Below are 15276 nucleotides of genomic sequence, written 5' to 3' on the forward strand. Positions count from 1 at the left end.
ACGGAGGGAGTACTACTTATTCACGTTTTTCTCTAGTCTCCAATATTAGTATATGCTTCATATATGCACAGCAGAAATGATCAATCTTTTTAGACCATTTAGGCCACGCAGTGATCAAATGGGTACCAGCCGGAGTACATCTTAGTGGTAATGAGGACCCACTCAATTAGTGACAGGTTTTTCTTTCCAAATTCGTAGCATATTTATCTGTGTCTTCCGGCGACTTTTAACCAAGCATTGCTCGTTTTCACTAATACACAATAGCACTAGATTACATATTGATATAATCAACATTTCTTATTTAGCTTTGATCGATCTTCTGGAATTAATTAAACAGGAAAATATGAATTTTGTTAACCTTATCTTCCAGGGGTGTTGTTCCTTCAGTTTATTTGTTTAGTTGAAAAATAAGTTTAGATGACGTGTATATAGGTGTTCAACTAGGGCGCCATGTTATAATATGATTATTTAAAATTGAAAAATTAATGCTTATGTTAGCTCAACCTTGAAAATTGCACTTTGGAACTCATTTAGCAACTCTGTTCCCTCCAACAGTCTAACCCAAGCTTCTGGGAGTCATAAAATGATCCATTTGACATTTTTTCTTAAATCAGATTTTTTTAATAGTTTAGGGATCAAAACTGGACATTTTACTGCAAGTCTCCCAGCTTGTTAGTGTAGTTTTCCAACATATTTAATCCAAGTTGTAGTTACAACCATATAGACTAATCCCAAAGGTATAGTGCTATCAAGACTTCAAAGTAAATGTAATTAGTCAACTACCAGTCATAAATAATCTATGAATGAATTTGAGCTAGATCAAACAAAACTTCCTTTACACCCATAGAGAACAATGGCAATTAATCTTGTTTTAGCATATTACCCTCAATGGGATTAAGGTTAAGAAACACAATCAACACATACTCGTTATATTTGGAAAACTAAATTGCAAATGTTGATCTAGGCTTGATCTTTGGCTACATGCCTTAGGGAATCCACAATGGTAGGAGTTACCTAGAGTCAACGATAAAAATAATACATATAATGGATTGTGTCTTTAGATTGACTACAAATGATATGTTAGCATTCAATGCAATATTGTGCAATGGCAAAAGCGCGATTGACCCTTGCCTAAGATTCTAACTCTTCACAAAGAATAAGTTCTTTTCTCTCTTATATTTCCTTTTTCTACCTGTCAGCGGATTTCAAATAAAAGTCAATTAAGAGTCGACTTTTGCAGATGCCCTTAGTGTGGTTAAAGCCTAATAGTTCATCGGATCTTTATTGTAGTACTAGCTAGGTAATCTATATATATATGAGAGGCACAAAATTGTTTATATATTTTGTAACTTTCCTAAATGGCTATATCGAAGTAAAACACGTTTGTATGATTAGCTAATACGCCCAACATCGGTCTAAAATATGGTGCTTTAAGTAAAGCTGCCTTCTTGGTCTCCATTTGCCTAGGCGCATCTTCAAAATGTTAAATATTGTCAAAGGAGATAATTAAGCTTCTCGTGAAGTCATTGAAGGGACTCCAATCGCATCCACAACGTGAACTTCCTCAAGAGAGAAGCGGGAATAATGGTGTGCATGGTTTACTTTCTGTAGAAGCAACATTATTTGCAGATATAAATTCAAGTCACCTTAATCATCTAATAATATATCGATGCCACATGTATAAGTTTTGATTCCTGTTGTGTATACCCTCTCTGATCCATAAAAAGTGTCGCCAACTTAGTGCAAAATGGGCGACACTTTTTTTGGATTAAATGGAGTACATGATAGCTGTGATATAAACGGATGTTTCATGGAACTTCACCATGAACACTTGTGATAAAACTATTTCACCTTCTTTTTGGCAGTAACGATTTCACCTTTTTTTTTGTTACCAGATGTGCACTTTTTACATGTTCCTATGTACCACTCTGTATTTGCTGGAGGTGCGACTTCAGATTATCCTCAGAAATGCCATGCACTTGGCGTTTGTCGATTGTATGTCTATGGATGCTGCTAATTAAAAAAAATGTTTGTGTTAATTTAGGAAAAAAATATAATGCTGAATTAGGTAACTATGGTGGTTAATTTCAATGCGTTATTGCCGTTTTGCTCCATGGAATTTAATAGCCATCCAGATTAAGAAGTCTAACCATGAATGTTCAGTACCAGCGCAGCCCAGCGCTAGCACAGACGAATACGGTTTTCCATGGGCCCTTGATACGCAAAGCACGAAGAGGACCGGACGGGGCATGTGGTTTGGTGCCGCCAGAGTAAGACGGCCCAGCCCTGTGTGAACGGGCCTAAATGCGGATGGACTCTTGGCCCAACTGGTAAATACGACAACCCTTCCGTTGTTCCGTGTGCTTTGGCCCCTGGGCGTCTGCCCGAGCCCGAGCTCCTAGCAGCTGGAAACAAACCACTCGGCAGTGTGAAAAATGGAGTGCTGGAAATCAACGTTCCGCCTGTTGGCTCCATGGAAACTTTGGCTGGCCGGACCGCCGGACATCATCCGTCCCATTCCCGAACACGAGTACACGACAGCGTTCAACAGGCGCTCGCGTGGACTTCCTCCGTCCTCCTCCTAAACACACCCGTGACCACGCATGAGATGATCACCGCGACAGGTCTCTTCTTTTTGGACGCGCGTTCTGTACTACACATCTGACGGTTCCGGGTCTTTTCGGACTGACGCAAGAGGCATGGGCAAAAGCCATTTTCGACTCACACTACGCCCTTTCTTCCTCCGGTCGCATGCTGTCTCGCGCTGCTGCTGCTGTTGCTGCTGACTGACGATTGGACGACTCGTCCGCGGGTTCCAACGCCCCGCCCCTGCGTATGACGCGTCACGGCTGCCGTGGCTGCCTGGCGATTTTGGGTCGCAGCTGTTTCTCGTAAAAAGAAGTTAAATTTCCCAGTTTCCCTTTCAACGCTTTGCAAATTGCAATGATTTCTGCGGTTTTGTATCTTTCCATGACACGGAACGACAACAACGACGCAGGCTGCACCTTTTTTCGTAACGAACAAAAGGGTATATAGCCTATGCCTATGCTTCGCCTTTGGGACAACGTAAGCAACAAAATACCCTGCCGCCAGCCAGCCAGCCCGGCGGCCGCCAACTCCATTTTTATTTTTTGGTTCCAGTTCGACTCCAGCTAAGTTATTCTTGTCCCAGCATCGCTCTCTTCGGTTGTCTGGTTCGAAGCTCCAGGGACGTCGATCTGGTTCACGATCATTTGTAATTCGCTCCAAGACTGGGCTCCCGCGCGTGTGTCCAAGCTCGCGGGAATAGTATACTGCTGATCGGCATTTTCGGACCGTCAGAAAGAAAAACTAACCAGCATTTCAGGAACTAATTTAGCCCAATGCAAACAAGAGGCGTGTCTTGTATCTTTGCTGATAGCGAACTGGGAACCAGAAATATAGGTAAAGAGAGAATTGTTAAAAAAGAATTATTCCATGAGTCAATGTCACATGTTCGTCTCCTTCGCCAGTACACACCGTAGCGGAGGTGCATTGGCGGCGAAGATGAGCACCATGTCAGTATAATATTTTTGTTGTTGCGTATCGTTTTTCTTCTAGCGGGATAGGTTATTTTTTACAAAGATTTATTTTTGTGGCAAAGAATATTGTCCCTTTAAAGTTAACCACATAAGGTTATGTGAATAGCTCTGAAATGATCTCTATAGACATTTAAGCTTTGTACTGTCTTTTAGGGTTGGTCCCTTGATTCAACTCCCGACATTGAGTCTCGGTTTCTAGCAAATCAACCGACTTACTACAATCAAAACAAATAACATGATGACTTTGTATGATTGACATTGGAAAACATAATACCATCAAGAAAATATAACTGCTAAATAATCTAGCATGGGTTTTATTAACCAACCGTTTAACCTCATTCAACGAAGGAGCGGAGGAGGTGGGCTGGGAAAGGGGACAACATGTCACAAGAAGGCTCACCGGTGACCCAACAAGCTTTCAAAGGGTTTGCCTGATTGGACTGTTGGTGTTGGCCCCAATGTCAGTTGCAATATATAGATGATTTATCTAAGCAGATACCCTGGACCGTGGTGGAGCAAGAGGAGGAAGGAAGGCGGGAGACGACTCAGTGAGTTTTTTGTTTTGAAAGCTAGTACACTTGTGTTCTACTACGTAACAAGAAGAAGAAGAAGAAGTTGTCACAAGCCTCACATGCTAACCTAAAATCATGAATGGTTGCTCACCGGTGCTTTGTCCTAATCTATATAACTTATGAAGTTGATCCACACTAATTGCAATTAATGTTTGCAAACTTGACATGCAAGGTGTCCACATCACGATCCACATCATGCATATCATGAGCATTCAAAGGCTCCACATCACGATCCACATCATGCATATCATGAGCATTCAAAGGCTCCACATCACGATCCACATCATGCATATCATGAGCATTCAAAGACTCCACATCACCATCCACATCATGCATATCATGAGCATTGAAAAGCTCCACATCACCATCCACATCATGTGTTGTTGTACACTAGAAATCTATTTTGGTGGTCCATTCGAATTTAATATTTTGATACCTAAGATTTTTCATCTTCACGTTGCATATAAATATTTCACCAAGCACATTTCATGATGTGTATATCAATTTTTCTAAGATCTGGAAATATGAAGGTTGACGAAGCTTCACTTTTTGGTTTCTTCAAAATTTAATATTCATGCACATCAAAATTACACATATTGTCTTGTTGCATAGGTGTTATGAATGATAAAATCATTTTGCACTACAATATTCATATTTATTTTACATTAAATCATATTATTATCATTACTTTCTAAAATCATATTTAGACGTGCATATAAAATTTTCGACGGCATCGTGTGGAATCACCTAGTAACAGAAGAATTGTGTGACGAAATGTACACCATGAACGACGAATACTTGTTCGAAAAAGGGAAATTGTTAGCTGGGCAGTGGTTTCAAGCCAGTCCATCGTTGTCGGTTTATATCTCGAGATCCACACCAAAATTGTCAGCTGCCATGCAAGGCTCGGACCCACGTGTCAACCACCATCATGGTAGGCACCCACAGGACTCAAATAGAGTTCTCTTTCTATATTCTGTACCGTCGGATTCGGAAATGGATTCCGTCGGTAATTATCCTAACCATTCCACACTTACGAGTCATGGCACCGCCATTTAGTGCTCTTGGCTCAACTTTGAAAGGGGATTATTCTCCCTTCTCCTTTAGCAAGCGTGCAGTCTATGAGAGAGAGCCAGAGAGGCGGAGGAGGCTGGGCAGAGGCGGAGAATCCGCTGCCATGGCCTCGAATCCTTCCAACGTCAAAGCCGGCCCCTTTCGACGCGCTTTCGCCACCGATCGCGTCACCCCGTCCGAACGAATCGATCCCCGCGCTGCCGGGCCCCTCCGCTTCACGCCACGCAGCCTTCTATAGCTATAGCTCCTCCTCTTCCCTGTCACTCTCTCCCCACAGCCTGCAGCACCGGCCGGCCCCCTCGCTACGTCATCCGCACAATGCTGAAATTTCATCAGCTGTGGAATCTGATCAACGGCCAGGCGTGGACGCACGCAGTAGACCGGGAAATAGGAGAGCTGTCTGTCGTCTTGAGATGAAGGAAATGGTGTGTAGAAAGTCCACGGTGTATTTATTTCTTGTTTCTTGTCAAACTTCGCCCACGCAGGCAGGAATGCAGGATGCTTTCGCTTTCGCTGAGAAAGGACATGTCGCCGCAGGCAGGCAGGCTTTGTTTCTCGAGAGCCCCCCGGCCCGCTGCTGGCACTGCACTGCACTTCGTTCCGTTCCGTTCCATCCTGGGAGTGGTTCTCTGTTGTCGCAAATCGCAATGATTCCGTCCAGACGTTTTTCCCTTTCCCCCGCGTTTGCCGTTAGATAAGGGCATCATGGCGTATCGGCGTTCTTCCCCGCCCCATGATTGCGTCCAGATGTCTTGCGTCGCTCGCACTTCTTTGAAGATTGCCCTCCCGTTGTTAGTCCCGTTGTGTATCCCTTTGCACTTTAGTTTATTTTAATCCCTATCCAGTTCTTTATCATCCTCGCTTCCGGATCGCAGAACAAAAGAAAGCTTCCTATTTGCTCTGCATTTCCCGCGGTAAATAGAAAACGAGAGGCGCACGTGCACCGGCCGGATCAAACAAACCCTCGTGATAGTTTGGGATGAGACGAGCGCCGGGAATCTCTCATCAATGCGAGCCCAGAAGATTCTCCCGGCTTAACAGAAAAACGTCGACCCATCACAGTGTGCAAGCAAGCACGGGAAGAGAAAGAAAGCCGTAGTCCTAGCTGCTGCAGTGCAGCTCCATGTCTCCGGTCAGTTCTTCGCCGCTGTACATCGCTGACAGTGCCTGCCTGCCAAAGGGGACCCCGTGGGCCCAGTTCCTGGATGGGCCCATCGGTTTTTGCCTGCCGGGGGGTCTAGTAGACCCGGCCCACGGTGCACCGGGAGAGCCGCGGGGTAAAAAGATCTGTCCCGATTCGGTTCCCAAGCCTCTCTCTCATTTCTGAGCCTCTCTCTTCTTCTTCTTCTTCTTCTTCTTTCTTCCCCCCACACAGCGTCGCTTTCGCCGGACACCACCACCTGCCGCTTTCCCCTCTCCATTCCATTCCCACCGCTCCCTCGCCCGTCCTGACCCCAGCTCACCTGATTGGCCTGGAACGACAGCAGCGGCAGCGGCGGCAGCATTCGGCTCCCTCTCTGCGTCCCACGAGCACCTGCGAAGCTCTGAGCCACTCGATCCCCGCTCGCGGCCGGGGGAAGGCGGCGCCTGAGCTCTTTCGTGCTGGTAAGCCTCCGAGCTCTTGCACACACGGTCTCTTGCTGAATTCCGGTGCGCCTCAAGGGAGGAATTTGCTGGTGTTCCGCCGTGTTTTTGTGAGGGTCGAGATCGCAGCTCAGTCACGCGGACTCAAGGCGACTTGCCGTGGAATTGTGTGTCGAGGCGGGCGGGTGGCGCTCTTCCGCGTCCTTCTCTTGCCAGTGGTGTAAGTAGTTAGCACGTAATTTTACTCAGCTCGGAGTGGTTTTTTTGTTGCTTTCCGTCAGTTTCCATGGCTGTGGGATTGTCGAACAGTGGTTGAAAACAAGTGAACAGATAGATCATTTTTGGGTGGCGGTGGCGGTTCTGAAGTTCCCGGGGGTCAGCCTATTTTGGTAGAAATGGCACTTTATTTTTTCTTTCTGTTTCCTTGTACTTTTGCACTTGGCACGTCCATGGTTATTGAGCTGTGCGTTGTTGTGCCCACTGGTTCGATATTGAGGCCGGAAAGCTTGGGTTGGATTTTCAACTGTTCCTGGTATTTGCTTATGGTTTGTGAGATTCATTTCTTGTGTTTGTCCTAGAGCATTTTAGTGATGATCGTTGGCTTGGAATCCCAGCTTGCATCCGAGTGAGCTTTGGGAGGTTGTCTAGAGACTTCTGTTGGCATTTTGGGATGGCCGAAATTACGTCCATGGCTGCAGTTTCTCTGCTGTTGGTGTTTCGTGTTGTTGGTTTGCTTTGTCAAACTCATGGGTAGCAACCCCTGCTAGCCGGTTGGGTCTCTGTTGCTTGCAATTTTTTGCATGTCTGCCTTGTGGAATTCAGTTAGCAGCCTTGGATAAACTCATGGAGGATAAACTCTGGTTGTTAGTGTGATTTGGAGTGTCTCTTTTGACACGGAGGTTTCAATTGCTTTCTATGCTACTTTCGGTTTAAAAATCAAACTGGTATTAACGATTTGGATATTTCGATAATTCCACTAGGTACAAAGATTTGTATTTTAGTTATAATGCTCTGTTGTGTTAAGTGTTAACATTGTCATTCTTGTTCAGCATCGCCTGTCTACATATTTTTTCCCCTAGACACCCCTTATTGATTTGCCCTGATAAGCATGTTCACTATTATCCCAGTTTGCGGAGCTGTATAAGAGAAGATGAAATTTTCTCATACCAAAAGATGTTCAGTATGCTGTATTGACCTCTGACCATCAACTGGTATATTTCTGTTAGAAATAGAGGATGGCGTCATAATATAGACTTGCTCATCCTAAATTATGTCACTCCTCTTGGCCTTACTCATGTGTATGACATTTTCTTACAATTGTTGCAGTATTCTCATGATGTACCATGCTAAGAAGTTTTCTGTGCCCTTTGCACCACAGAGGGCTCAGAATAGTGAGCATGTAAGTAATATTGGAGCTTTCGGTGGATCCAACATAAGCAACCCTGCTAATCCTGTAGGGAGTGGGAAACAACGTCTAAGATGGACCTCAGATCTCCATAACCGTTTTGTGGATGCCATTGCCCAACTTGGTGGACCAGATAGTAAGTATTCTCTGTTAAGTATTTTTTTTCTTAAACATATTCCCTGTTAAGTATTAGTTTTTTGCAGTTTAACTTGATATGATGTTATCAAGTGCAATATATGCGTTCTGTTGGCTGCGATGTTATGAAATAATGCATAATTAGAACTTGCAATATGGTTTTATGATGTTTCCATTCTGAGTATCGTGTTTATCTAGTAAACTGAAGTCTAAATTGATTTTGCTATTCCAAATATTTTTTATCGGATTCCTTCATTTTTTAACCATGCGATTGCTGGATAATTCTATTCCTGGTCTATTAGCACACAAGCCTGTGCCTGCTAACTGTTGCATATTTGTCATTATGGGCTATAACACACAAGTTTGATCATGTTTAAATGATTCATGCTAGGATGCTAGCAGTAGTTAATATGACCCTGTGGAACTATGTCTGCCATGTTATCTAACCCAATCACATTGGAAAATGTTCACATATCGAAAACTGCAAACATCCTTTTATAATGTTAATTTATTTATTTTGAGGTGCACCAAGTCCGCTGCCATTGATCATTTTTTAATGTATGCTATCATCATTTCTTCAGGGGCAACACCTAAAGGGGTCCTCACTGTAATGGGTGTACCGGGGATTACAATTTACCACGTCAAAAGCCATTTGCAGGTGAAGAATTTCTCTTTCCGGAAAAAGATGATAAATATTTGCCTGCTCACTAATATTCTATTTCCCTTGGTGCTTGTGCAGAAGTATCGCCTTGCAAAGTACATACCAGAATCTCCTGCGGAAGGTAAATATCCATTGATGCTTCATTGCCTTCCGAGCACACTATCTTTCGCCTTCTGTTATAGCGAGAAAATTAATATGCGTTGATTGTTATCATGTAGGTTCCAAGGACGAAAAGAAGGATTCTAGTGATTCCCTCTCTAACACAGATTCTGCACCGTAAGTGATCCTTTTGCTGTGTGTACACATGTATCTTGTACAAAAGCTTTTTATGCTGGTTGCTATCATGTTGAACAGAAAGATTCTTCACTTATCTTTCAGAGGATTACAAATAAATGAAGCATTAAAGATGCAAATGGAGGTTCAGAAGCGGCTCCATGAACAACTTGAGGTTTGTTATGATAAAATTTATTTTTTTGAATCGTAATGTTTATTTTCTGCAGTTTAATTTACCACACTAATCCGGTATGTTGATATATTTAACTAGGAATTTACTCTGATAATCTGATCTTTCCCCTATTCTTACTACACCATAATATTAGTAAAGATTCACTTGGGCTGGTTCAGTGTGCATGAACTTTGTCTCTTAGTAATGTTTGTTTTATTTTGGATGTACTAATTACTTGTAATTTACCATCCGTGATATTTATTTCTCCATGGTCAACCTGAATTTTTGTTTCAAACTCCTATTTTAGATGAAATCATATCACATTACCTTTGCAGGTGCAAAGGCAATTGCAGCTGAGAATTGAAGCACAAGGGAAATACTTGCAAATGATCATCGAGGAGCAGCAAAAGCTTGGTGACTCACTTGAAGGTTCTGAGGAGAGGAAGCTTTCACATTCACCACCAAGCTTAGATGACTACCCTGACAGCATGCATCCTTCTCCCAAAAAACCAAGGATGGAGGATCTGTCACCAGATTTGGCACGGGGTGTTACACAGCCAAGGTTTGAATCCCATTTGATTGGTCCATGGGATCAAGAGCTGTGTGGGAAAAACATATCTGATCCTGCATTCCAAGTGGACGAGTTTAAAGCAAACCCTGGTTTGAGCTGAGTCATAATGCAATGCATCCCTTGAGGGAAAGTTATTAACCTCCACAGATGGCCAATCACATGTGAATATATATCGTCTTAACAACAGAATGAGCTCTTCATGGATCTTAAGGATCTGCAGCTGATCCCATCAGTCATGATAAATGTTGTTGTCATTGTAGTATTTCGTCGTACAGCTCTGTAATTATGAGGATGTTCTAAAGTCTCCAGTCAGCCTTTCCTTCTTTGAAGGAATAGCCTTGAGCTGAAACATGTAGCAAGAAACAGAAAAAGCTTACACGCAATACCATATGCCGCAAAGGGTGTATTCCCTGGAAGCTGTATGGTAATAGAACATTTCTGTTCTGATCAGTTCTGGAATCTGCTAAGCTCATATTGTGTCCATGTTTCATGGATCTGGGATGTGGCAGCAGCATGTGCATTAATCAGTTAGTTTGATTAATGGACAACTCTGCGCTAACAATGGTGGTTGTATTATTTGCCATAATGGGGAACATTCTTTGTGTTATGGACGGACCACTGAACAATGTTCCATTCATTGAGTAATAATACTTGGAATTTTTGATACTTTGAGAATGTTCCCAAGTTAGGCCAAGCACAAGCTTTCAATGCTAGTGCAGTTCAGAATAAAAGAGCTTGTTGAGAAACAACCATGGCTAGTAATAGAATAACGGGAATAATGGCTATGAAATTCCCTCAAAAAGGAACAATGACTATGAATTAAAAAGAACATAAGTTCTGGACTTTTTGACATTTTACAGCAGGTCTAAGCAAACCAGTCTGGACAAGTCACAAGCCTGGCATTGGCAAGTGTATTGAACTGTTGATTTCTTTACCCAGTCTGTGTTTTATTTTTCTTTCACATTTTCATGGTCGTGAGATGCTTTGGTACAGGCAGCGAGATAATTTTTTTTACAGTTCTGCACTTTTGCCTGAACAAAAAGTCTCAACTGCAAAGCAGTCCTAGGCGTCTTCTCGTAGCAATACGGTGTGTACCTTTTTAATTCCCAATGCTTATCTCTAGTAGTCTAGTTATTTTCCAACGTCATCGCCAACTTGCAAGAGTGGCATACTATTTCTTTCTATGGAAGACGTGAAAAAGGAGCTTTCAACATTTTAGAAACGCTTGTATAAATTCAGTGTCAGACTTCCAACGTCATCGCCAAACTACTTTCAATAACTCTTTTGACTTATCACTTATGGACTTTCAACAAATCCAGTGTCAGACTTCGAAAGCTGTTTAACAACTGACAATTTGATTCAGAATTTCAATAACTCCCTACTTATGGACTTTCAGTAACTCCCAACTAAGCTCATGAATTTGATTCTGAATTGGTTGGATGTCCGACCTGTTCTTTTCTCGTGGTCTTCCATAATTTAGTTAACAAATGACAATCAGTCTCCATAATAATTATGCGGTTCGATCCTTCAAGACTCAACACAATCCCATCTCGACAAGCATAGGCTTCAGCAGCGAGAACATCAGGAGCAGAGTCGTGGGCATTTAGCCCCTCAAATTGACCTTTATTTTATTTTATTTAGATGAAAGGGGGTGGGGAAAAAACCCCCGTTCCCAATTGTACTGAAACAGCGAATAATTTCTTCAGTTATTACAGAAACGGAAAGCAAAAACTATCGGTCACAGGCACACCCTGATAAACTGAATAGAACGACCTAAGCGAAGTGTCCATCACTCAACTGCATAGCGATCCTGCACCCTGTGCAGCTTGGCTTTCAGAGAGCCAGGCGAGACCATGAACGGCGCTTCTGGCCGCTGTGCCCCGGCGGTCCAAGATAGTGAGAGCATTGAACAGCTACCAGCCAACATTACAGGAGTTAATGGAGTCCGAGCATGGTGTCCTCCGCCGCGCGCTGCAGAGATTAGGTGATTCGTCGGGCGGTGGCGAGATTCGGAGGGGCAACGGCCAGGATCTCGACGACGATGGGGAGATTTGGAGGGGCGTCGGGCGGTCGGGGCGTCGTGGAGAGGGGAGGACGGGATCGGGATCGTTCGAGGGAGCCCGAGAGGAGACAGATATTTCACGCTACCGGCGGGCCCCAAGCTCACGGGAACGAGGTCCGGCTAGCAAATGCACCGGCCCACGTTTTTAAACGACGATGAGCAGATGGTCCATGAACCGACCGAAAATGGCCCGGTACTTTCTACAGTTTCATCCCGTATCCTGTGCCAGATTTTAGCACTTCATGAGCCAAATAGATTGACTTGATAAAGTCTCCCAAGGATCCCTGGTGCCACAAGTTCACGTTCACATGTCTTCAAAATGAAATAGAAGTCTACTTGCATTCCACACGTGTTCCTTCCGTTTCATAATTCTTGTCTAAATTTATCCAAAATGAATATATTTATTACTAAAAAATGTCTAAATACATGTAAGATTTTGACAAGAGTTATGAAACGAAGTTAATATCGTATGTACAGAGAGAGCATAAGTTTTTTGGCGTGCAAGGGTGCGGGGGAGGGTGGAGTTGATGTATCATAATCGGGAATATACCGAAGAGGCGAAGACACATGCACAAACTGAAAAAGTGTATATTTTCATCCAATTTTGAATTGGATCGGAATTTTCTAAAGACATTGGGAGTGTTCTCCTTCAGGATGTAATCACGAGACACATGCACATGATTGCTAGTTTCATTAGAGAGAGTCGTGACAATTAGTAGACTAAATTTTCAGTTGTGTCGCTGAATCACAATTAACGGAAAACCGTTCACGGAACCACACATTTTGTGTCAAGTTGTCTCTGTCAGCCCGAAAGCAAGTGGTTTGACGGTTTTGCTTGATTTTTTACAGGTGGTCCATCTGTTGTACACCACGTCGGCCCCAACCCGAGCTGACCCATTAGCCCGCGATTAAAACCCCAGTCCCTTCTCACCCCCGGAAGTTTTCGGGGCCGAAGTGGCGTCCGACATGTCGGCTCCACCGGTAAAAAATTAGAGTAAATACCAAAAAAACCATAGTTTCTGACGAACTGTATCACAGAAGTACACCTTTTCGTTTTCTTTTCACTTAACTCGTATTTTTGGACAAATCTGTATCGCAAAACCCGTAATCTCGCTGTCAACGTTGCTAATAGGAAAACTGCCGTGGGGGGCCCACCTGTCGGCCTCTGAAGCGAAATCTTACTTACTTAGTAACACCTGCCCCGCCGCGGGTCTTCTTCCCCAAGACCAGTGGAGCGCCGCCCGCACCAATCCACCTGATTGCAAACTCCCGCGCCAAGATGACGCCAGCAAAAGCTGTGTGACGTCCCCAAGATCCCTCTGACGCACTCGTCCTCATCCCCGGCTGTCCCGAGCGCCCTCGCACCGAGCTCCTCCTCCGCCGGTCGCGCCTCGCCGTCGACTCGCCTCAACCGGCTTCCTCTTCCCCGACCGACCCGCCTACGAGTTCGTGGTGAGCTTCTCCTTCTTTCCCCCTATTCCCCCCCCCCCCAGGATCCACCCTCGTAGAGCTCTGCCGTATTGGACGCCGCCGGCGAGTTTCTCCTATGAGCGTTCTGCTCCCTTGCGTCGTCCTTGGTGGGAGCATCCCAGCCCAAACCAGGCCCGGGCACCTGCAGCCCCACTGCCCCGCCCAGCCGCCCTGCTGCCCAGCCGCGCCGCCCGCTCGTCGTCCCGGTCGGAGGCGAGGCCGTCACCGCCCGTCAGTTTCCCTATTAGCGTCGTTGACAACGAGATTTAGGGTTTTGCGATATGGTTTAGTCCAAGAATACGGGTTAAGTGATAAAAAATCCAAAAGGTGTAGTTCTGTGATACAGTTCGTCAGAAACTACGGGTTTTGTGATATTTACTCAAAAAATTAAGTAAAACCGCGAAACCACGTGGTTTCAGGCTGACTGAAACAACTTGACTCGAAAAATGTGGTTCTGCGAAAGATTTTTCGTTAATTGTGGTTCAGCGACACAACTACCCCTAAAATTGTGGTTTTGCGAAATTTACTCCAATTAGTATAATCATTGGCTCTTGTATAAGCCCTCGGGACTTCGGACGTTGCGAGTGTTCTCCTACAGGGGCTCAGGGCTACAGATAGATAGGTCAAGGGAGGGGCACCGCACCGGCACGTGTTTGCAGAGGATCAGCACGATGGCTGGCCCGGCCCCAAGCGAGCGACCGATAGTTGAGTGGATAAGCAAGGCCCTACATATCCAAATCCTGAAATCGACCCACCCATCCCTGTAGCCTGTACCTTGCATGCGCCCAGACTTCCTCTGTTCCCTTCATTGTGGCCATGTTCACCCACCTGCGGACGACCCCTTCTCTGCTATTATCTCGCGCGAGGCTTCATTGTTAATCAGAGATTCTGCTTGTGCCATTTGGTTGATTTGGGACTTTCCCTTGCCAGACTTGCAGTTCAAGGTCCCTCCGTGGATCTCGTGGCCTTTCGAAATTTAATTTAATTTAATTTCGGGATAAAAATATTAGAGACACTACTTTCTCTCACGATACTTGCCTAGGACTACGTGGCAACGTCGATTTGTTGTTAGCACCACGCAAAAAAAAAATGGTGTTAGCACACTAGCTGTTGATCAACACTACAAAACCGTCGCCAATAATTGCCGTCACCACGGATCCATGATTTAGCTGTGTGCCTGTGTAAGGCCAGGATTAAAAGAAATTCCCACATTTACAGTGTGGAAAGCTACTGGCATGGTTAAAATCAATCCTCTCACCAAATTGACCGGCACTACTTAAGGCTTAAGCAATACGCATAACACAGGGACAAATTTTACACGTTTGTTCGGCGGTGCTTCTACGTGACCTCTCAACGTCAGATACAACACCCATGCCGAAAAGCGACCGCGTGATCAAAACTAAGTTAGCGATAATCCTTATCCATTACGCACTTTCTCTTCGACGTCGCTATCTCAAAACTAAATTCTCCGAGAAGAAACGTCGCCAAAAGTCTCAAATATTGACTTCTTTAGACCGCCCCTTGATCCGATCCCACTTAATAGCCGGCCAAAAGCATCATCAGAGTAATTAATATAAGCAATCCGGAATTAGTATAGTCCCACGGGGGGCACCACGGTAAATTTCGAACCCCACGATCGCTGCAAGCAGCACGGCCTGCATCTGGGCGGCCTGGATGGCCCGAACCGCTGATCCAACGGCGGGGGTAATTTGCGTAGTTAGATAGATGGCTTGGACA

At 44.5% G+C, this 15276-nt stretch overlaps 1 protein-coding gene across 7 annotated transcripts; it reads left to right on the forward strand.

Annotated features, from left to right (window-relative positions):
* The first annotated feature begins 6478 nt into the window (after positions 1-6478).
* Positions 6479-10614, forward strand: LOC100836763 (myb family transcription factor PHL7). 7 transcript variants are annotated; one of them, XM_014899795.2, is made up of 8 exons: positions 6675-6811; positions 7918-8001; positions 8117-8331; positions 8912-8988; positions 9070-9112; positions 9210-9267; positions 9346-9439; positions 9772-10614. In XM_014899795.2, the coding sequence occupies exons 3-8, from the start codon at positions 8124-8126 to the stop codon at positions 10105-10107; spliced, it is 816 nt and encodes a 271-aa protein (XP_014755281.1). In that variant the 5' UTR covers positions 6675-6811; positions 7918-8001; positions 8117-8123; the 3' UTR covers positions 10108-10614. The 7 variants fall into 7 exon arrangements, with proteins under 7 accessions (XP_010231227.1, XP_003568204.1, XP_014755281.1 ...); XM_024459457.1 differs by lacking the exon at positions 6675-6811 and adding an exon at positions 7208-7322; XM_010232925.3 differs by lacking the exon at positions 7918-8001 and having other exon boundaries at positions 6479-6811.
* Positions 10615-15276: the final 4662 nt, after the last annotated feature.

The sequence above is a fragment of the Brachypodium distachyon genome, chromosome 2, assembly GCF_000005505.3.
Source record: "Brachypodium distachyon strain Bd21 chromosome 2, Brachypodium_distachyon_v3.0, whole genome shotgun sequence".
Lineage (NCBI taxonomy): Eukaryota > Viridiplantae > Streptophyta > Magnoliopsida > Poales > Poaceae > Brachypodium > Brachypodium distachyon.